Here is a 20,868-nt window from a genome sequence, read left to right on the forward strand (position 1 = left end):
ATGTCATTGTTATTATAGAGTCCTGTTGAAATCTTCTTGTGTCGTCAAACATTTTTACTATCTTCTTTTATGATGTTAAACTATGAGAGCTGTTCTCAGACCATTAGATATGGGAACAGGAGGAAGCTGTTCAGTTCCTCAAACCCGTTCAATACTATCCTGGCTGATCTGACATTCCTCACTATTATTTTCCTGCCCTTTCCTCAGAACTCTTGATTCCCCTACTGATCAAAAATCTATTTATCTCAGCCTTAAATATACACAAGGACTCTGTCCCCACAGATCTCTGTGGTAAGGAGTTCCAAAGTCTCACAACCCAATGAGAGAAGAAATTCTTCCTCATCTCAGTCTTAAATTGGTGCCCCTTTATTCTGAAGCTACGCCCTTTAGTCCTAGACTCTCCCATAAGGGGAACAACCTCTCAGCATTTCCCTTGTCAAGCCTCTTAGGAATCCCATGTGTTTCAATGAGATCACCTCTTGTACTTCTAAACTCCAGTGAGTACGGTCCTAACTTGTTTAATCTTTCTACATGAGACAATCCCTCCAGGATCATTCAACTGAACTTTTTCTGAATTGCCTCCAATGAAATGATATCTTTCCTTAAATAAGGGGACAAAAACTTTTCACAGTACTTCAGATGTAGTCTCACCTGCAACTTGTACAGTTGCAGTAAGACTTCCCTACTCTTATACTCTAAGCCCCTCGAAATAAGAGCCACCATTCCATTAGCCTCCCTGATTACCTGCCGTACCTATGTGCTACCTTTCTGTATTTCATGTATGATTCTCCCAAGTGCCTTTGTGTTGCAGCTTTCTGCAGCTTTTCTCCATTTAAATAATACTGTTCTTTTGCTTTCCCTTCCAAAATGAACAACTTCATATTTTCTAGTACAAAATTGATAGATAGAAGTCAGATAGATTGATGCTAGTGAAATTAAACAGGCAACCAGTGGGCACTGTTCAAGTATATAAAACTACAAGTGACCATCAAGATGAAAAAGCTGAAGGTGCCATTGTCCTACTGGGCCATAGTGGCACTTTGTCAGCAGAGACGAGGTATTTTTACATGTGGGTTACCAAGGCTCAGGTGAAATTGAGAAAGAGAGCCCTACATGTTAACTGAAGCTGTCGGGGAATTAGACTAACGCTGTTGGTATCATTCTGTATTGCAAGCCAGCTGTCCAGCCAACTGAGCTAACCAACACCCACCTATGTACAGATGAAGAGACTGCTGAAGTGTAACGTAGAATTGAAGAACAAATAAAAAGGTACAGAGCAAGAGCGTTGTCTTTGTCTGGGAGTTTGGAATGGTAATATTGGGAAAGGAAGAGACAACAAAAACAAAGGTGGTCTTGCGGGGAGAGAAAAAAGACAAGCAAGGTGGAAAATTCGTCGAATTTTGCAGAAATTCAGGACTCACGAAAACAACAATTCTATGATATAAAATTACAATGTTGTACACTGTGAATATCAAAGTGTAAATTTACCTGCAGCTAATATAGATCAGTGGCTCATCCACTGACTTCCCTCTCTGCTTATTTTTTCCAGCCTACTTCAGGCAACTCTTTCTTCAGCCTTGGGTAATTGCCCTTATTTAGGTTGAGGATATTGGTTTGAGACCTGATTTGCTCTCCCTCGAATTGAATTTGAAAGTCAGCCATGTTATGGTTGCTCCCCACTAGATGACTCTGAACTACAATATTGAATTAATCCTGCTGCATTTAAACAGTACAAGATCTAAAATAGCCTGTTTCCAGCTAAGTTCTGCAATGTATGGATGTAAGAAACAATCCCTGATGCAATCTACAAATTTGTCTTCTATGTTATCCTTACGCATCTGATTTGTCCAGTCAGTATGCAGACTAAAATCACCCGCTACATTCGTACTGCCCTTCTTACATGATTCTACTATTTCCTGATTTATTCTTTAGCCTACTTTGAGGAAACTCTTCAGGGGCCTGAAGATGATTCTCACTCATGATTTCTTTCCCTTGTCTTTCCTTATTTCCAGCCAAACTGATTCCACATCTCAATTTATTGCACCTATGTCACTATGCTCACCATCTCACTGATACCTTCCCTTATTAACAAAGCCCCCCCCGCCCTTTCCCTTCCCCCATTTCTGATAAAGGGTCTAGGCCCGAAACATCAGCTTTCCTACTCCTAAGATGCTGCTCGGCCTGCTTCATCCAGCTCTACACCTTGTTATCTCGGATTCCCCAGCGTCTGCAGTTTCTACCATCTCTCACCTCCTTTACCTGTTTGCCTAATCTTCCAGAACACCCAATATCCTTAAATATCAAGTTGCTAGCCTGGTAACGCTGCATGCAAAGCTCCATAATAGCCATCAAGTCATACTGATTTCTGTTTCAGTTGTCAACCTTGTTATAATTGCTGCGTGCATTCAAATAAGTTTTGACCTTTTACCATTATCACTTATTCTAGTTTTAATTTCTGATGAACTCTTCTGCATTTATTCGCCACCCTTACCTGTTGTACTTTGATTGTCATTCACCTGTTTTCTACTTTTCAGCTCAGCTCTCATCTCTTTTCTAAAATTTCCTTCAAATGACTCCCCGCCCCTTTAAATATGGAGTGCACTGAATATATTTTAATATAATTTATTACTTTAATACGATTTATGAAACCAATTCTTATTTTTGAAAATGGATGCTAACAAAGTTTTAAAGATAGCTGCCAAGCGAGCTGTGACTTTTGCAAGTTTTGCACAGACTTAGAAGTGTCTCAAGTCTTCAACGAATTCCTAAATGAATAATCCTGCCAGGGTGGGAGGATCTTAAATGGGCACATCATAGAGAGAAACATCTATGGAACTTACACCTGTTATTTTTTGTAATTTACTCAAAACTCAATATCAATGGTCTTCAAGGCTTCACGTTTCTCCAAGGTGAAAACTTGACAAAGAAGGTTGAAAATATCAATTTTCTTAAGTGAATGTGACTAAATAACCCCACCCCACCCCCACCACACCATACTGAATTCATCATTGTTACAGCAAAAGTTTGCAGCTTTACACTATTTTGCGTGGACAAGGGCAGTTGACAATGTAATTGAAATTGGCTTCAGTTCATCCCAAGAACCAGAGAAAAGAACCTGCCTACATAAGGGTAGTCTGGAAAGAAAATCCGTTGCACAATAAATCAGTAAAACCTGTGCCTTCTTGAACCTGGGGACTGTTGCATTTAAGAAGTCTGATTTCTATTTCAAATTCACAGATAAAGAAGTATGTCCTCCTGGTCAGCAAAACAATAAATGATTAACTTTGAAATTTGCTGAGCATCCATCTGCTCAAGAAAATCCTGACAGATGAATTCCAACTATCTGGAACCATCCCAACTTCCCTCCGGGAGTGAAAACACTGTCTTCAGCAAATGACTGTTCCCCTGTGACAAGCCAAATAGAACTATGAATTCTAAAGAGTCACTCGACCTGAAATGTTGAGTCTGATTTCTCTCCATGGATGATGCCAGATCTGCTGAGCTTTTCTAGCAATTTCTGTTTTGTTTCTGAACTACGAACTCTCTTGCTTCATCTGCAACCCGTGAAAGTGCTGTATTCTCTTCAAACTGTACCTGCACATGTGGACATAAGGTAATGTTTAAAATTTATGGGGTGAATGCATTTACCAATAACCCTCTGTATTTAGCTCCATAAAAGTTTGCTGCTGTCATTTACATTGACTCAGACATACAGCGTCCATTAAAAAAAATTACAAACATTAAGCGGTCGCAATGGTTTCATTATTCTCCAGATTCTGTCTGTAACAATAGCCATTCTAGCGTATCTGAGCTGCAGCTGCTTCTCCTGTTGCAACACCATTACTTTGGGAGAACCCAAAGATTAACGCTTAGCCTGTTCCTCAAAGTACAGGCTGACTTCAGAGATAACATCTGGAGATTTAAGGACAACGTCCACTTGTATGGTGACCTATAAACTGCCCATTTAACAACATCGCACCATGCAACGAATGACATTCATTGAGCACAACTAAGTCAAAGATCTGAGATAATGGGAACTGCAGATGCTGGAGAATTCCAAGATAATAAAATGTGAGGCTGGATGAACACAGCAGGACAAGCAGCATCTCAGGAGCACAAAAGCTGACGTTTCATCTGATGAAGGGTCTAGGCCCGAAACGTCAGCTTTTGTGCTCCTGAGATGCTGCTTGGCCTGCTGTGTTCAGCCAGCCTCACATTTTATTGAGTCAAAGGTCTGCACACATGATGCTCCTTTTCCACTGCCTCCAGCCTTTCATCTTGGACTCTGAGCACAGACGTTGTGTATATGGCACTCTATGGATCATTAAGAACTTGGGCCACACTAGGATTCTGTGCACTCAGCTCCAAAAGAAAACCAAGCACCCCAATAACCGAGCAGAAGGTCATTAGCGGTGTTTTGATTGTTAAGCCCTACGCTGCCAGCAAGGGAAGACCAAAACTTGAAGAGGCGGGGCGGAGCACGATCATTTGTATTTATATAACTCTCTCCGAGACCCTGAAATATCCGAAGAAAAACCTTGCAGTGAATGAAATATCTTTTAGGGTAGGCAACGCTGTAATGTCGGGAACGTGGGAGCCAATATCTACACAGCAAAGCTTCCCCTACAAACTTAGTGACCCTTGTAATAACTGGATAAATATCACAGGCAAGATTATAGAAGGCTGACAGAGATGAGGACTATACACCATTATAGTGAAGAGCACATTCACAGCCCTAGTAGGGCTTTGGCTATTGGCATAAATGACAATTAAAAAAATATTGTTTTCACGCTACTAGTCGGGGAAACCACATGAGGGAGCAGCCGAGGCGAGAGCTTCAAGGATTCACCTGAACGTGTGACTCAGACAGAGCCTCCCCTCGCCCCTCTCCTGCAGAGACCCTCAAACACAAAGCTCCTGCCTCAGAGGCAAGTACGGATCACTTAGTCCCAATTAGGAACCAAACCTTGTACTGAACCTCAACTTTTGTCAACCTGACTCTACATTTTCCAGAAAGGTGACTGGGATGTGTGTCTATGGTCTAGGTGGTGACAGCGGGATGCACATGGGGTTATAGCAAAGAGGATTTTCAGCCTCCGCCCTCATCCTACACTTACAATCAACCCCGGCCGAGCTGCTCAACCGTGAGTTTCTTCAGCCCGTACACCACGCCATAAATATACTTACACTACGTAAAACAGATATACATTATTAGACAGGATGTAAGGTGTATTCATTACAAATAGAGGTACAGAGTGCCCTTATATTGCAGCACTGTTCTGGGATCCTTCTGTGCACCCGGAAGGTTTTAGGTTTGTTTCTCTCTACACAGATGCCGCCAGACCCTACTGGGTTTCTCCAGCGCTTGCTGTGTTTATTTCTTTGGCTTGCTGTGAAATTCCAGTCCACGCGGAGAGAAAGCACTTAGAGGCTTGCCGTTCAGCCCACTTGTTCCAGGTTTCTCTTTCTCTCTCACACACACAAACAGATCTACAAGTGCCTGCCGCTTCCCTTCGTTAGGAAAGCCCTGCAGATTGGAAGCTGGGGGTTTCAAGTCGGGTGTAGTAACGCCCCTCCTCGGACAGAGCCTGATATAAACCAGCCCCGGGAACGGAGTGCTAAGAACTGTTGCGTGTATGCTCTGGTAGCCATACATCAGGTCGCAATGCTCGCCCCTTGCCTGCTGACCCTCGCCTCCTTCCTCCTGGAGGCCGAGGGACAAATGTCGTCGAGTTTCTCCCGCAGCCTGAGACGGGATGGTCGCTGCATTTACTCGTTCAGCGTAGCCGGGCCAGCCGAGGACGCTTGCTCAGAGCCCGGGGAGGCTCTGGCGGCGGTGAGGGAGCTGCGGAGCGAGAGGGAGGGCCAGCAGCGAGAGCTCGCCGAGCTGGCCGACAGGCTGCGCCTGCTGGAGAGCTGGGTGGTCCGCTCCCAGGGCCAGCTCTCCGGGCAGCAGGGGGAGAGCCTGAACATATTGCAGAGGCTGCAGGAGCTGGAGCGGGAGAACAGGCAGCTCCGAGCCGGTCACTGCCCTCGGATCGGCCGGGAATCCCGACAAGGTGGGACTGGGCGATAGGGTTAGACTGCGCTCCAGCTGCCAGCTCGGGGGGCTCGGTCTCGGGAGGGGAATTCCTCCCTGTTGATCCACAGCCTGGGTCCTGAGGACAAAACCTTTCCCAGACCCGAGCCCCGTCTGCGGTGGGGGTGTGGGGGAACCTTTAAACTGGACACGGGAGGAGGGATCGAAGCAGTTAGCACCTCAGCCCCAGAATGAAAATCTCCCTCTCTGAACTCTAGGATTAACAGCTACCTCCCTGATCCGGGATCAGACCATTTCAGTAATTTAGAATAAGGAGCGGGCGGTGTTCCGGGCTAACTCTTTCTTTTTGTTTTAGCCCGTCACAGCCATGGAAGGTGGCAGACAGGGGAAAATTATTGCCGGAGGATGCAAAGTGAGAAGTGACCGGCGAGCCTACAGCAGGGCGGAAAACCTCGGCATGCGATGCTGCTTGGCCTGCTGTGTTCAACCAGTTCCCCACACCTTGTTATCAAGCACTTTTGTTTTATTTTGAAAACAAACTCTGCACGGATTAATATCTGAAAATTGACAGCGGACTTCCACTTCCTTTATTAACGCCCCCCCCCCCCCCACAAAAAAAGGTCTATTTGACTTGCGCGCGTTTTTAATTTCAGTTTTGAGCAGGGAGAACGCCGGACCCTGACGAAAACGCGGTGTGTGTATTCTGTTGCAGGCGCCCAAAGTCTTACCGGATCGTCCTCTCGCCAAAGAACGCAGCCTGATGGACGTGGTGAGTCCCATTCCAAGAACCCCCCCCCCCCCGTAACTATTTTGAAAGGGAAAACAGAATGTAGAGATTGCATGTGATGTTTATATGTGCCACAGCTTCCTTTTCGGCGATTTGCACAGTCCGGACTAATGGTTTCTATTGCCCCCAGCGTCCAGTTGGAGCTTCGAAAATCGTGGGTTTCAAGAACTGAAGTCGGAGATCACCGAGATCCCAGCCTCCAGTTTGATCCAGAGGAGCGATCCGGGCGGCCAGGACACAGCACCAGACAGTTCAGGTACCTTCAGAAAACCCTGGACACAGGCAGGTGACGCCACAGCGGATGGTCTGAAAGGCCTGGGAATGGAAAAGGGGCAAAATAAAGTTAACATTTCGAGTCTACTACGACTTCTTCGAACTCGAGTTTCTCCAGCGTTTTACTGCGGGTTTTCGTTTTGAGATCTCTAGATGCCCAGCACCTGCGGTTATATTTCTTTTACACTACAGTGGGTGAGATTGCCTGTGCTGTTAGTTTGTTTCCTCTGGAGGCAAGTGTTACTTTGTGAAAATGCACAATTTCAGTCAAGCGACCGGCAGGCGGCGAAAGGGTACCATTGACTTTTTGCAATTTCGATGTTTGCATGTTTTGAATGTAACAATGTAATAACATGTATTAAACACGGACACTACCCTCTTTCGCCCCCCCCCCCCCCGCCTTCAACGGACATCGAATCAGGTGAGCGTCAGTTTGATGTTTTAAGGAGTGAGTTGGAGATGCGGGGGTGGGGGGGGGGGATACTATTGCTGCAGATGCTGGAAATCACAGCGCGTCCGGAAGACCTGGAGAAGTTTATTTTTTCATAGAGAACAGCAGCCTGTTCTCATCATAGAATAGAATCCCCTAGAGTGTGGAAACAGGCCCTTCGGCCCATTAGGTCCGCAACAACCTTCAGAGAATCCCACCCTAACCCATACCCCTGTAACCCACCTAATCTACCACAACCCTGAACACCGGGGCGATTTAGCATAGCCAATGCACCTAGCTTGCACATCTTTGGACTGTGGGAGGAAACCCACGCAGACAGGGTGGAATTGAGCCGCCGTATCGCCCCATTCAGACTTTTTAGCATATGGGTTTAAATGAAGGAAAAACGCACCAATAGCTTCAAGTTCAGCCGATTTCAAGCGGTGTAGTCTTGCAGCTTTATACGCAGATCAAACGTAGCGGGAAATGGGATGCAAAGTGGCACCTTACAATTAAAATCGAAGGTATTAGGAACATGATGTGGGCGAGCTACATTCTCCGAGTAACCAGCAAAAGGGTAACATACCTTTTTTTCATTGTATTAATCTATTGAATACAAGTCGAGTTCTGTCCGACAGTTAATGTCTCGTGTATCATAACAAATACGTACCCCTCACCTAAACTCTCGGAAGGCCAAAAAAACATTTAGGTTGGCCTGAATGTTTAAAATTCCTGATCCCGTAAGGCCGCTGCAATTCCGGCCCCCGGCGAGATCATTTAAACCCCGATTTTATATTGATGTTTATGGCACCCAAGCCACGCTTGGAACAATGCAGAAGTGTTCCAACTTAGAAAATAATGATTCGCTAAGTGACTGAGAACAAATTCAAGAATTTCAATAACTACCCGCCCCTGGAAAAACCAGTTTAAATTCTGAACAATGCCTCCTTTGTCACGCCAGCTTACAAACTAAGAGGAAGGAGTGGGCCATTCCAGGGGGCTTCTGTTAATATCTGACACATACCTCAACCCTAGTTGCACACTTTTGAACTGCATCCAGTGATACCCCAACTCTATAAACATCTGGTGATCTCTTAGAAGATCCACAACTTTGAGAATTACATATTTCCCCCACACCTGATGGCTCAGCTGATGCACCCCTGTTTTGGATTACCCCACCAAGGGTAAGCCTTCTCCAGACTGCAGGTGCCTTACAATTAGATGGAATGCACTTTTTAAAATCAGAAAACAAATCCCATGTTCAATTAACTGACTGTAGAAAAGTCAACGCTGCTTTGTCATTAAAATGCAGAGCCTGAATAGATTTATTTCTTCTTGCCCTAGTAGGTTGTGGAATGCTGGAATGGGTGGGAGATCCAGTTACATTCCAAAAAGCAGACTCCATCCTCGGCAAGTATGGAGTTTGGATGAAAGATCCTGAGCCCGTACCACATCACACCAGGGACACTATCTGGAGAATCAACACTGTTGGCACAGATGTTCGGCTTCTATATGAATACAATGACATGGATCAATTTGTGAAGGGCCACCCCAGCAAAGTATACGTGTTACCAGAGCCAGTGGAAAGCACAGGAAGTGTCATTTACAGAGGCTCCTTGTATTATCAGAAACGCAAATCAAGGACCTTATTGAGATATGAAATGAAAACAGAGACCATTTTAGTTCAAAAGGACCTAACCAATGCAGGTTATCAAGGGGTGTACCCATACTCCTGGGGTGGCTACACAGACATAGATTTTGCTGTAGATGAGATGGGGCTTTGGGTAATTTATAGTACCCATCAGGCTCAAGGAGCCATTGTAATCTCCAAATTGGATCCAAAAACTCTGCAAAAAGAGCAAACGTGGACAACAACTATACGCAGAAGATCAGTTGCTAATTCTTTCATGATCTGTGGGATTCTCTACACTCTAAACAGTTATTCCAATCGCCATGCCATAATCAATTTTGCCTACAATACTAACACAAACACCAGCAAGGTGATGAATATCCCATTTGAAAACCGTTATCGATATAACTGCATGACTGATTACAATCCAGCAGAAAAGAAAATCCTGGCATGGGACAATTTCAACATGGTCATGTATGACATTAGGCTTTCCAAATTATGAAGACCTCAAGAATATCTTTGGAGAAGGAACTTATTTTAAAAACATATATATAGATAATGGCTAGTTACAGCACAAGCAGCAATTTGCGCATTAATCCAAAGCACGAGACAAGCCTGTGAACCACATACTAAAATGATTTAAACAACAGAAATTTGAACAGCCATGATCCAATGCTAAATGATTAAGATAATTCTTGAAAATCTATAAAGTAATTGTTGGATTATGCACAAATAATATCTGCATTCTTGACTGCAGTTTCACTACAAACCAATCTGACAGCATACAATATAAACTGAGAACAAGATGTTTGTTTAAAATGCAGCTCAATTACATCACTTAAAACTTGAGAGTAGGGAATGAGTCTGAGTCTATCAACACTTGCTTAAAAAAAGAGTCCAACCAAGTAGTTTGGTTTTTTTTTAGAAAATGGGACAGTGCATGAAATTGTAAACTTGGCTTCCCCCAAAAAGTGCCTGTTTGAAATTAACATTTTTTTTATAAGCCCTTGTTTTAATCATCTCTGGAGCAAAAATAAACTTGATAATAAACAATATTCAAAAAATCAACTCTAGTATTTTGATAAGATACAAGGGAACCAAGGTAAGTAGGTGTACTGAAACAGCAAATTAAGCTACATTTACATTTCTGTTTCAAGCTGGGTATGTTTCGATTGAGCTAACTGAACTAACTTATTTACGAAATGACAAACATTCCAACAATTTAACAGGGCTGTATCTTTGTACCAAATGCATTGTTAACATCCAAGTACCAGCACTGGACTTTCTATATACCTTTAGCAAAAATAAAAAAAAATAAAGTTGGTATAAACCTTTACACGTTCCTTTCTTCAAGTGTAACTAACACCAATCAGCATTGTTTTTCTAAGTCTCAAACTATGAGCATATAGATCAAAATGAATTCATATTCTAACATAAGCCAGCAGAATTTTAAAAGAACTAATTACATTATTCTAAATCCATAAATGAATCTTGATTAGTCTGCACTTAAAGAGTCCGAGTGCCATATTACAGAAAGGATTATGAAGTCACAGAGATGATTACAAGAATGATATCAGAAATGCACAGGCATATATACTGGGAAACAAGAGACAGGTTGGGTCTGTCCTGAAAATGCTGCTGGGTAAGAGGTTTTGATGGAGTGGATACAGCAAGAGAATATCTTATGGGGGAAAAGGACACAGCTAGGAGCCATTAATATTTATATTTGACCAAGAAATACAATAGGCAATTCAGAAGTAACCTCTTCACCCAGGTAACAATGGGCAGGCGTGTGAAACTGGCTGCTGTAGAATGTAGAGGTGGCTAGTACTAATGTATCTTAAGGGGAATCCAGATGAGCATCTGAGAAAGGAATTGATGGGCACAGTGGTGGATTTAGATGAAAAAAAGATGGTGGAGACTTCAGTGAAGCATGAACACCAACACAGGAACAGGTTATTTGGCCCAACTGTCTATGCTATGTATCCTTAGCTCAGTTGGCTAGATGGCTGGTTTGCAATGCAGAATAATGCCAACACAGGTTCAGTTCCCACACTGGCTAAGAATACCATGATAGTTGTGCCTTCTCAGCTTTGCCCACCCCCCCACTGAAGGAGTGGTGACACTCAAGTCAAAATTCAGCACCAGCTCTCTCTAATGACGCAGTGAGTGGTGACTTTACATTTCCTACGTAATCTCAATACGTGCAATGTGTCACTTTAGCCCTCAGATTCCATATATCTATGCCATTTCATTCACTTCCAGGGAAATAAAAATGGACTGAATGGGGTCATGTAAAAGTGAACAGGGGAGAAATGTAGATGCAAGTTTAAGTCAGTCAGTTCTTCTCCATTCAAAAAGAAGGTTTTGACAATGTGAAATGCATTACACACAGCACTTGGCAGCATTATGAAAACACTAACTGCAAGCACATGACAAGAAATATAAATTGCTATTAAAACATGATACACAAAAATTTCAGAGCATATTTTTATTAGTTATGTAACCAAACCAAATTAATCGTAAATAAGATCATACATATTTAATAGTGCGTTAACCCTGTACAAATGAAAAAAAATTAAAGAATATTTCTATACCAATATGGCTGTTAACTTCTGTACAATGCCAAATGAATACACAGTACAGGTGGAATACAAATCTCAAAATCAGACATCACAGCTGAGTTTTCAAAGTAAGCAAATAAAACCAACTTGTCAAAACACTTTACTGATGGTAAGCAGCTTTTTCAGCAGTGTAGCTTTCCCAGTGCCACCCCAGCCATGTGACAAAAATATACACATCAATAAATCAATCTTTTAGCTCACGCTTTGTGCCAAGGTTTCAGAATACCAATAACAGCAATCCTCAATTGTTTTGTACCTTCATCAGAATCTTATTTGTATCAAACCTGGGTAAGATTTCTTTAATAAAAACAGCTGTGTTACTAGCACAGTCACTAAGTAATGATTGATCATATGCAGATAGACAAGATATTTTACATTCACGCAGTATAATACAGTACATCCTACAACTATAATACTAGCATATAATCAAAAAAGGCAATTAGACTTGTGATTAAAATGGTTTATGTATAAACACAATTGCAAATTAATAGGTTGAAGAGGGAGCTTAACTCATTCACTTAGTCTTTATTGTAATTAAGCTTGCGAAAAAATTAAATAACATTTTAATGAGAGGATTATTAAATTGCCTTAAAAAGAGTAAAATTAGTCAGCTTCCAGGTTGGCCATTTTTACATAATTTCAGTGATTATCTCAAAGAAAAAAATGCCACACAAGTCGGACATTGCCTTTTCAAATTTTCAAGATTCAAAAGTCAACATTAAATGTTCATCATAGGATTAGTTTACACATCTGGGCTTTTCTGCTGCTCAAAATTATGATCCATCTGATTCTGCATATCGCAAAACAGCTCACCTTTCACTTCACATCTCACTTCTTTGAAAGAAATTCCATGTTTTGAGCTACATCTTTCTGCTCTTATCTCACAGAGAAGAGCTCCCATTGCACCTGAAGGATGCTTAGAACACCTACTCTGATCTATCAGCTATTTAGGATTTTGTTTCTTCTGTTTTAACTGCCTGAGGTTTGATTGGCCCAGTTCGAACGGGTTTTGACAAAGCAGTCTGACTTGAATTGGGTTTTTCTTCCACCTTCTCATCTCTTGTGCTTGAAATGCCTGACCCGCCGCTCTCAGTTGGTTTACCCCCAGTGCTGTCATTTTTGTGACCTTTGCTCACTGGCTGTTTGATTTGCTGCTGTTGGTCAGAGAAGAACTTGTGTGTGGACTGAAGTACCTCAGCACGCTGCTTAGCCTTAGACATAAAAAGGGGAAGCAAATGAGTTTTGATGGTTCTTTCAGACAAACTGCAGGCACACACTAAAGATAAATCCACTCATGTGGCAAACAGCTGGTAATTTGCCCAAAAATTGCCTCTTTCAAGATGCACTGGAAACAAAATCAGAAGACAGAATGCGAGTAGACATACAATGGAGCAGGTTTTTGTTACTACTCCCTCTAGTGTGTAGAAAGAACTGCATAAACTTCAGAATGATTAAATCTTTGTACTTGGGTAAAATTGGTCAGCATCCATTCACCAGTCAGGCCATTTTTACCCAGCGATAGCAAGGAAAAGAAAAGCCACACTAATTAGACACTGGTATACTGGAATTCAAATTCCACCCCTCAGAAAAAAACCTGCGTTGATCGAAGTATCTGTAAAACACATTGGAAATGCACAATGTGTCTACACTGTAAAGCTGCTAAAGATGTATGTGCTCATAAATTGCCACGTTCTAATAACTGGTGGCTGATGGGTGTCAGATTTGTACTTAAGAATGAACCATAGGGCAAGCTGAATTTGTAATTATATCCTTATTTACATTTTGTAGGTTGCTCCACAATTATTGTTACATTTGGAAAATTGACATAATGAAACATTTTCCAGATAAAGTATAATTCTCTTTCAATATCCCGAGTATGAAAGGCAATTCACATTCCCTGAAGTCAGATCTTTAAGTATCATAGTGGTTATAAAACACCCTCTAGCGTTGATGAAGTTTCTTTACAATAAAAAAATGCTACTTTTATTAAATGTTTCAGATCAATTGGTTAAACAAAACCACTAATTTTAAAAACTGGCATATATTTCTACACAGAATCTCAACTGTCCACAATTCAAGTTTTGGTTAAGACCACAGCTTCATTTGGTGTCAAGGTTTCTATTAGGTATAATTTATTTACTTTTTTTTTTCTACACAACTGCCAGTAAAGCTAACCTTCAAATCCTGTTCAGCCATCATTGCAGCTTGGACCTGGTTTCCACGGATCCCCTGTGCAGGTCCTGAAGGAACCCTTGGTGTATGCTGAGGACGAGTATGGCAGATAATACCTGTGGTCATTTGAGGTTGCATCTGATTTGCCAGGGGCATTGGAGGCCTCTGAACAGGAGCTGAAAAAGTATTTCCATGAGGTCTTACCAATGGAGGGACCAGGTTAGGTTGGGAAAGCATCTGGTGAAAACAATTAGAATGGAATGTAACTCCCTGCTTACATTTGCGCTGTGTGGTGACTGCATTATAATCAGTAGTACCATTTTAAACACTAAGCTACATAAAACACAAAAAGGTTAAGGCAAAACAGGATTCTCATATCAGAATGGCCATGAAAGCACTAGGGATGCAGTAATTGTCAATGTTCACTAGCTATTAATGCAGCAGGTACGCAGGCACATCAACATGGATCTTGTTCCTGATAATCATCCAGTGACTCTTACTATAATGTTTCGATGTATGGACATTAAATGATCATTAGGTACTGGGTTCAGAATTGGGATGCTTTCCTAAGTCAAACATCTTGGCAATATTTACTGTTTGCATTTGCACCAAATAATGTCCACGTGGCTAAGATATCAGAGAGTTGCTTGTATAAGCATATACTTCAAGTCCAGTAAGTATATTCAGGAAAGGAGACATGTGTTTCCAATTGGATAATCTAGTAACAAAGTAGATTACTTGACTGCTTGAATATTAATTTCGTTTAAAAACCACTAAAATTTCTTACATGATAGGCATAAAAGCGTTTTGATACATTAAGATTAATAAAACTGATGTGATATAAACAATCTAATTGCTAAATGTACATTTCCGGCAACAAAGACTCAATTTGGAGTCAGATTTGTAGCCATATCAGGTGTTTGATTAGGGTAGTTTGCTGTTGAAACTCATCAATTTAAGCGTTCTACTGAGTTGGCTTTAATGTTTCAAGACACTTAAACAGATGGAACAGTTAACTCAGTGTTTCAAACAAGTTTATCCATTTGGCTATGCTCCGCTTTTGAAGGCTGCCTTCTTAATAAACCTCTCAATCTTGTTTAATATTTGTTTAAGCAATCATACTTCAACTGCTAGAATGAAATTATGCAGAATTTCTTTTCTTTGAAGCCAGTCATCAAAGCACGATTTACTTGAAAAAAAAAGTTGCATGTTTTAGTTTTTGATGGGATAAAGCATTTCAGACACAGGGAGGAAATTCAAACATTAAAGACAATGTCAGTCAAAGAGAAGAGTAAGGAAGCAGAATGTTTCACCAATGGCTATAAGCTAAAACTGTCAAAAGAAAACTACAGGGAAGCTGTCGGTTTGTACTGGGTGTTCTTAAAACTTTTACTTTAAAACTTTCCAATTTGGAAACTTAATATCAGAAATCTCTTTCCTTGTTTGGCGGGGGCGGGTTGAAAGTGGGAAAAGTGCACTCTACAAAACATGGAGTCAGTCATAATGACATACTGACATCGAAAATCTCGGCATGTACTTCATAGATGCTGCGGTGTTGCTGTCATCTGAAAACACATAATCCAGAAAGAGAAACATTACAAAGATATAAGCCAGAGTCTTTGGCTTGTACTTTAAACACATACCTGGGGTGGGAACTGTGCTGGGAATGGCTGTGCAATCCGAACTCCTGCAGCAGAGGAAAACTGTTTCTGATAGACCATATTGTTTATCTTGCTGGATTGACTGTTTGGACTTGTGGAACTGGCTCTAAAAGAAGAAGGGGGGGAAAAAAAAGTCACAAATGTAATGCACATTAATAAAAAAAAAAATCAAACTTCAGTCAAAGGCTCATTTTTTCATAAATTTGCATATGTACATTTAAGATTATTAAAAATATAGGTTTCCTTGCACAGCAGAGCAATTTTTAAAATGCAGATTAACATCCAACTTCCTGACAAACCGTTGCTATTTTAAGATGTACCTAATACACTCCAGAACAACAACAGTTGAGATTGAACTGTGTGGACACAAATCACTGATATACAAATCAACTGGTCTTAAAAACAAAGACTATCACATACAGACCTGCTGCAGTTCACAGTGCCAGCAATATAATTGCACCTCAAATGTAAAAAAAAGTCTCAAAGCACTTTCCAGCAGAGTAAAATGCCAAAAAAAATACAAGGCTGGGAAGGAAAGAAGTCAGGTGAAGTAACTGGACAGCTTGATTAAAAAGCTAGGGGAATCATAGAAGTGGAGAAGTGCAGAGACCAGAGCAGCTAGGGCTGGGAATTCCAGAAGAGAAGAATCAGCTGGCTAAAGGCACAGGACAGCAAATAAAAAGTGCAACATTTTAAAAGGGTTGCAAAGATGAGGCTACAGAGGTAAGGAGGGGGCCCAAAGCCAGGAGGAGTCTCAATCAGGGTGACAATTATAGAAATGGTTGCCTGGGGGAATAGGAATGTTAAGATTGGACATAGTACTGGCTAGAATACAGCCTGAGCTCAGGTTTGTACAGGATGGAAGGTCATCCAGGAGTACACTGGAATTTGGAGGAAACACAAGCAGAGATGAGGGTTTCAGCAGTTAGGCAGGAGCAACGGTGTGAAATACTACAGAGGTGGATACAAGCAATCTTTGAAACAAAGGGGCTATGGTGTCAAAAACTTAACAGCATCAAGTAGGATAGCAAGAATGAGCTAGTTAGATGAGCCTGAAACTTAAGGAAACTTAAGATTGGGAATAGGGTTAGGTGCAAGACAATGGAGTTAGCCACTTGATCCAAATCGTGTTTGGGATTTGGGTCAATGGTTTGACCAAACAGAAACTTGGAGGATTCAAGGAATGTGGTCTTCGGGTAAAGGTGGGGGCTGTCACTGTATATGCAGAATCTTGTCACAATTTTCTCTCATTTGTCCAAAATGTACCTGAACGGACTGGAGGTTGGTGTAATACTTCGTACACTGATTGGCGGTGTACCTGGTTTTACATCAACACTGCATCCATAAGGTTTTAGATCCATCTCAGCCATCTGAGGAAAAACAAATATTTCACTATTATTAATACATCTTGACTATGACAACCGGAGGCTAAATATGTATAAACATGCTTTATACAATTAATGAAACTAAACACTTGGACATTTACAAATGAAGCACATTTTTATCAAGTTTGACAATTTGAATTAATTTGCTGATCAACTCATTTCATATCTTTACCTTGCCTGCTGCTGGAATCATGCCAGCTTGTGCTCCTGTTGCAATTAGACCCCTAAACGGTTGGTTGATCTGCGTTGGCCTACTCAGGTTGTGAGGCTGTGCCTGTGCCGGAGCGTGCTGTAGAGGTTGTAGGGATTGGGGTAAAGCAATCAAGGGCTGTCCTGCAGATCCAAAGTTTGGTAAGGAAAGCTGAGAGCCTGGAAGAGGTAAAGTCACCTGGGAAGGAAATGAAAGTAGTCAACACTGGTAATAACAAGTTCTTTGGTGTAGTCATATTGGGGGCTGTCAAAGAAATCAATCTTCCGCTTAACTTGGATACTAGCGATAAAAGAACTAGCAAATTTCTTAATTCAGACACTTCGCAGCATGAAGAATGGAAATGGAAAAAGAATTGGCTCCATTCAAGCAGCCAAATCGAGACGATGGTGGTTGGACAAATACCTGGGTCTAGTCTCTAATCAATCCTCACAATCGAGGAAGGTGGCCCAAAATGAGAAGGAAATAAATTACAGGAAAAATGAAGGAAAAACCAGCCAGAGCACAGACCCAGTGCCTAAGATATTGGAACAGTACGCAATGGGTTTTAACATTTTAAATACCGTCTCCTTTTAAAATAGTGATATTTCAGACACAAAGACACGTGAAGCTTTTTACCTGTTGAAGAGCAGCATTGGGTGACTGTGCTGTGCTGTAGTAGTTACTTTGGCCAGGTTGCTGAACCTGTCCTGTGTAAAGGTTAGATGGCTGAGTGAGACCCGGCCTTGCCTACACAAAAACAGGTCGGTCAAGTTAACGTTAAGTACATTGGCAGAAGGAAATAACTAATTGGCACACGATTTTAAAATCAAGTTGTTAAAAGGGAACTCTACTCTATTTAAAAACTGGAAAACTTCTGATAGGCTACTCACCACCACAATCCTGTGTCCCAGAGAAATTCAGCTTGTATTATTTTGCACATTAAGCAACATTTGTGACTCAACAATAGCCAGTTTACCAGTAAATGGAAGCGTAAATACACTTTTTCTGGAAATCTGACCATGTTGAGCTATAAGAACCAGAGAAATATAGTAGCAAAAAGCAGCATTGTTACAAGCTGAATTAGTCAGAAATAAAGAAGCATGTACCAGGAGAAGCAGGATAAGTGCCAATATTGGTGAATAACATATTGAAATGTGTAATTTTTGAGTAGAGTAGAGCCATAAGCGTGCAAAAAGGGTGGCATTCATGCCCCCACAAATTATATTCAGCCTAATTTACTTAATTATTCTGTACTTTGTGTTAAAACATAAACATGAAAATCAAAATCACGATTTTAAAAAGCTCTGATTAAACTAATTACCAGCAATGCAGAAAATGTACATTTTTTTTCTTTTTAAAATATTTCTTTAGAGGGGGTACTTACTTTCCTATGATAATGTTGAAAGGTATGGTAGCATATATTGTAGTTGCCTGCCTCGGCTTCTCCTGTTCTCAGACCCTGCACATGCCACTGATTAGAGTTCCCCTTTAAAAGCAGACCCATGCAACACTTTTGATCATAAATGCAGACTTAAAAGTTTCAATGCAAACAATATTGCCCTTATTAAGCTTAACTAATATCGAAATTGTACATACCTGTATCAGATGGGTATCAATAAGTTGAGAGCCACCGAGGCCTGATGCCTGATTTAATGAATGCTCATAAAGGATGGGAATGGGTTGTGCGTTGGAAGTCTGTTGAAATGCTAGACCAGACTGAGCCTTAGCCAGGTCTTGGGCTTGAACAGCTGAAAAGTTATGCAAAGCTGTACCTGACAGAACTACAGGTGAAGGCTGAGAAAGACTGTTTTGCATGAAAGCCTGTTGAGTCCTGTGGGATGAAACAATGTAGCAAAATAAATCAAAAAGACTACTACAGAAAAATGAAACAGAATACTTTAATAACATTTTCATATTACTTGCATATTCCCTGTTGATCAATGGCTGCCAATGTTGTGACCACTTAGATACAGAACTGGGCTAATACGAGATCTCCGTCAAGCTACGTACTCTCAGAATCACTACAGCGTAGGAAGTCATTCTGCGCAGGCTCTCCAAGCATTCAACAGCACTATAACATGTAATTGTTTCCCAACACCAGACGTAAACTGATTTGTCCGTGACTGCTAGCCTGATCTTTACATCAGCACTTTATTGAACGATGGCTAATATTTGCAATTCAATGCTCCAGCACATTCTCAATTCTAAGGAAGATTGAAAGATAACTGCCAGCGCATCTAACTTCCACTATCACTTTCTTCAACGACCTGGGATGCATCTCAACTGGTCCCAGTGCATCATCAACTTTAATTACCACCAGTTTATACAATAACATTTCATCAATTCTGAACCCTTCCAGTGACTGAGTTTCCTGGAAAGGAAACTCAGTCACTGGAAGGGTTCAGAATTGATGAAATGTTATTGTATAAACTGGTGGTAATTAAAGTTGATGATGCACTGGGACCAGTTGAGATGCATCCCAGGTCGTTGAAGAAAGTGATAGTGGAAGTTAGATGCGCTGGCAGTTATCTTTCAATCTTCCTTAGAATTGAGAATGTGCTGGAGCATTGAATTGCAAATATTAGCCATCGTTCAATAAAGTGCTGATGTAAAGATCAGGCTAGCAGTCACGGACAAATCAGTTTACCTCTGGTGTTGGGAGACAATTACATGTTATAGTGCTGTTGAATGCTTGGAGAGCTGGTGCAGAATGACTTCATGATAGATGTAAATTGCCTTTATGCTTCTTGAATCAGCCCTACTCATCCTTTTACCACATTTTTACAATTGATGTGCAGATAAAAGACTGAAGGATTTCCTTTCACGTTCACTGCAAGTCTTTACTTCTCATACTTGCTTTTTCATCTCCCTCTGCAGTTAGCTTAACCGACCGCTCTTAAAAACAATGAGATGGCTCAAAGCCCTAGCACGACACGGATTTGAAAAAAAGCAGGGAAGCAGCTTTACCTAAAGGGTTGCAAGGATGTGTTGAACATTTCCTGGGCCTGCGAGACAGAAGGGGGCCCTCCTAAGCTCAGCTGAGCCTGTGGTTGACCCGGAATTGGTGCATATATAGGTATCGAGATCTGCTGAACTGCAGTTGGCTGGTGCAAGCAATGCAGAAAAGCAATAAGTTCAAGAAACATCATATCCTCAATACAAATGTTTCACAGTAAAATCAAGGTTACATAACAGTACGCAACAGTAATAAATCCACAGCTTACATTATCTAGTCATGACAGTCTTTGCCAACTTTAATTGCATGCATTCTAAATAATAACTATCTTTTTGGAAAAAGGAATTGAAAGCAGCATCCCTGTCTCAAATATACCCAACAATGGAAGATCAATACAACAGTCCTCGCTCAAAACTGTACCAAAACGTTGCAGTGATTTTCCTGCAGTCGAATAGAGGCAGCTGCAGGCTCTAATCTAAATATCAGAAATACAGTTCTATGAACATATTTAGCAATAGCTTGTTTTCTTCCCTTGAAAGTCATACTATAGTGATCCAATTACTGTCTAAATTAACTGGAAGGATTCATACACACTACTTCAGTAAATGGCCCAAGACGATGGTGACTCACATGCGATTTGAGAATAATAAAGCAAAGCACAGCAAAAAGGACCAACAGATTGATTAAAGGGAAAAGAGTCTACGAAAGCAAGTTAGCGGG

General features: G+C 41.2%; 2 protein-coding genes across 10 annotated transcripts in view; one reads left to right on the top strand and one right to left on the bottom strand.

Moving 5' to 3' along the window:
- Positions 1-5,453: 5,453 nt before the first annotated feature.
- Positions 5,454-10,224, top strand: myoc (myocilin). Of its 3 annotated transcripts, none has more exons than XM_048539437.2 (4): positions 5,455-6,059; positions 6,753-6,809; positions 6,958-7,083; positions 8,878-10,224. In XM_048539437.2, the coding sequence occupies exons 1-4, from the start codon at positions 5,666-5,668 to the stop codon at positions 9,660-9,662; spliced, it is 1,362 nt and encodes a 453-aa protein (XP_048395394.1). In that variant the 5' UTR covers positions 5,455-5,665; the 3' UTR covers positions 9,663-10,224. The 3 variants fall into 3 exon arrangements, with proteins under 3 accessions (XP_059503759.1, XP_048395394.1, XP_048395393.1); XM_048539436.2 differs by having other exon boundaries at positions 5,456-6,059; positions 8,875-10,224; XM_059647776.1 differs by lacking the exon at positions 6,753-6,809 and having other exon boundaries at positions 5,454-6,059; positions 8,875-10,224.
- A 1,412-nt stretch (positions 10,225-11,636) lies between these two features.
- The window catches only part of prrc2c (proline-rich coiled-coil 2C), an 83,860-nt gene continuing 74,628 nt past the window's right edge, over positions 11,637-20,868 (bottom strand). For 5 of the 7 annotated variants that reach the window (XM_048539434.2, XM_059647772.1, XM_059647773.1 and 2 more), the window contains 9 exons: positions 20,160-20,296; positions 18,789-19,023; positions 18,577-18,678; positions 17,829-17,939; positions 17,175-17,390; positions 16,884-16,987; positions 15,600-15,723; positions 13,960-14,193; positions 11,637-12,995 (listed from right to left, as the gene is read on the bottom strand). In XM_048539434.2, coding sequence (XP_048395391.1) covers positions 12,732-12,995; positions 13,960-14,193; positions 15,600-15,723; positions 16,884-16,987; positions 17,175-17,390; positions 17,829-17,939; positions 18,577-18,678; positions 18,789-19,023; positions 20,160-20,296 — 1,527 coding nt within the window. In that variant the 3' untranslated portion in view covers positions 11,637-12,731. The remainder of the gene's footprint in view (positions 12,996-13,959; positions 14,194-15,599; positions 15,724-16,883; positions 16,988-17,174; positions 17,391-17,828; positions 17,940-18,576; positions 18,679-18,788; positions 19,024-20,159; positions 20,297-20,868) is intronic. The other 2 variants (XM_059647775.1, XM_059647774.1) reach the window with 1 other exon arrangement.

Source organism: Stegostoma tigrinum, chromosome 8 (assembly GCF_030684315.1).
Source record: "Stegostoma tigrinum isolate sSteTig4 chromosome 8, sSteTig4.hap1, whole genome shotgun sequence".
Classification (NCBI taxonomy): Eukaryota; Metazoa; Chordata; class Chondrichthyes; order Orectolobiformes; family Stegostomatidae; genus Stegostoma; species Stegostoma tigrinum.

Coding starts and splice junctions, on each gene's coding strand:
- myoc (XM_048539436.2), top strand. CDS start 5,666: ATGCTCGCCCCTTGCCTGCTGACCCTCGCCTCCTTCCTCCTGGAGGCC. Junction 6,060..6,752: donor CGGCCGGGAATCCCGACAAG/GTGGGACTGGGC, acceptor ATTCTGTTGCAG/GCGCCCAAAGTCTTACCGGA. Junction 6,810..6,957: donor AACGCAGCCTGATGGACGTG/GTGAGTCCCATT, acceptor TATTGCCCCCAG/CGTCCAGTTGGAGCTTCGAA.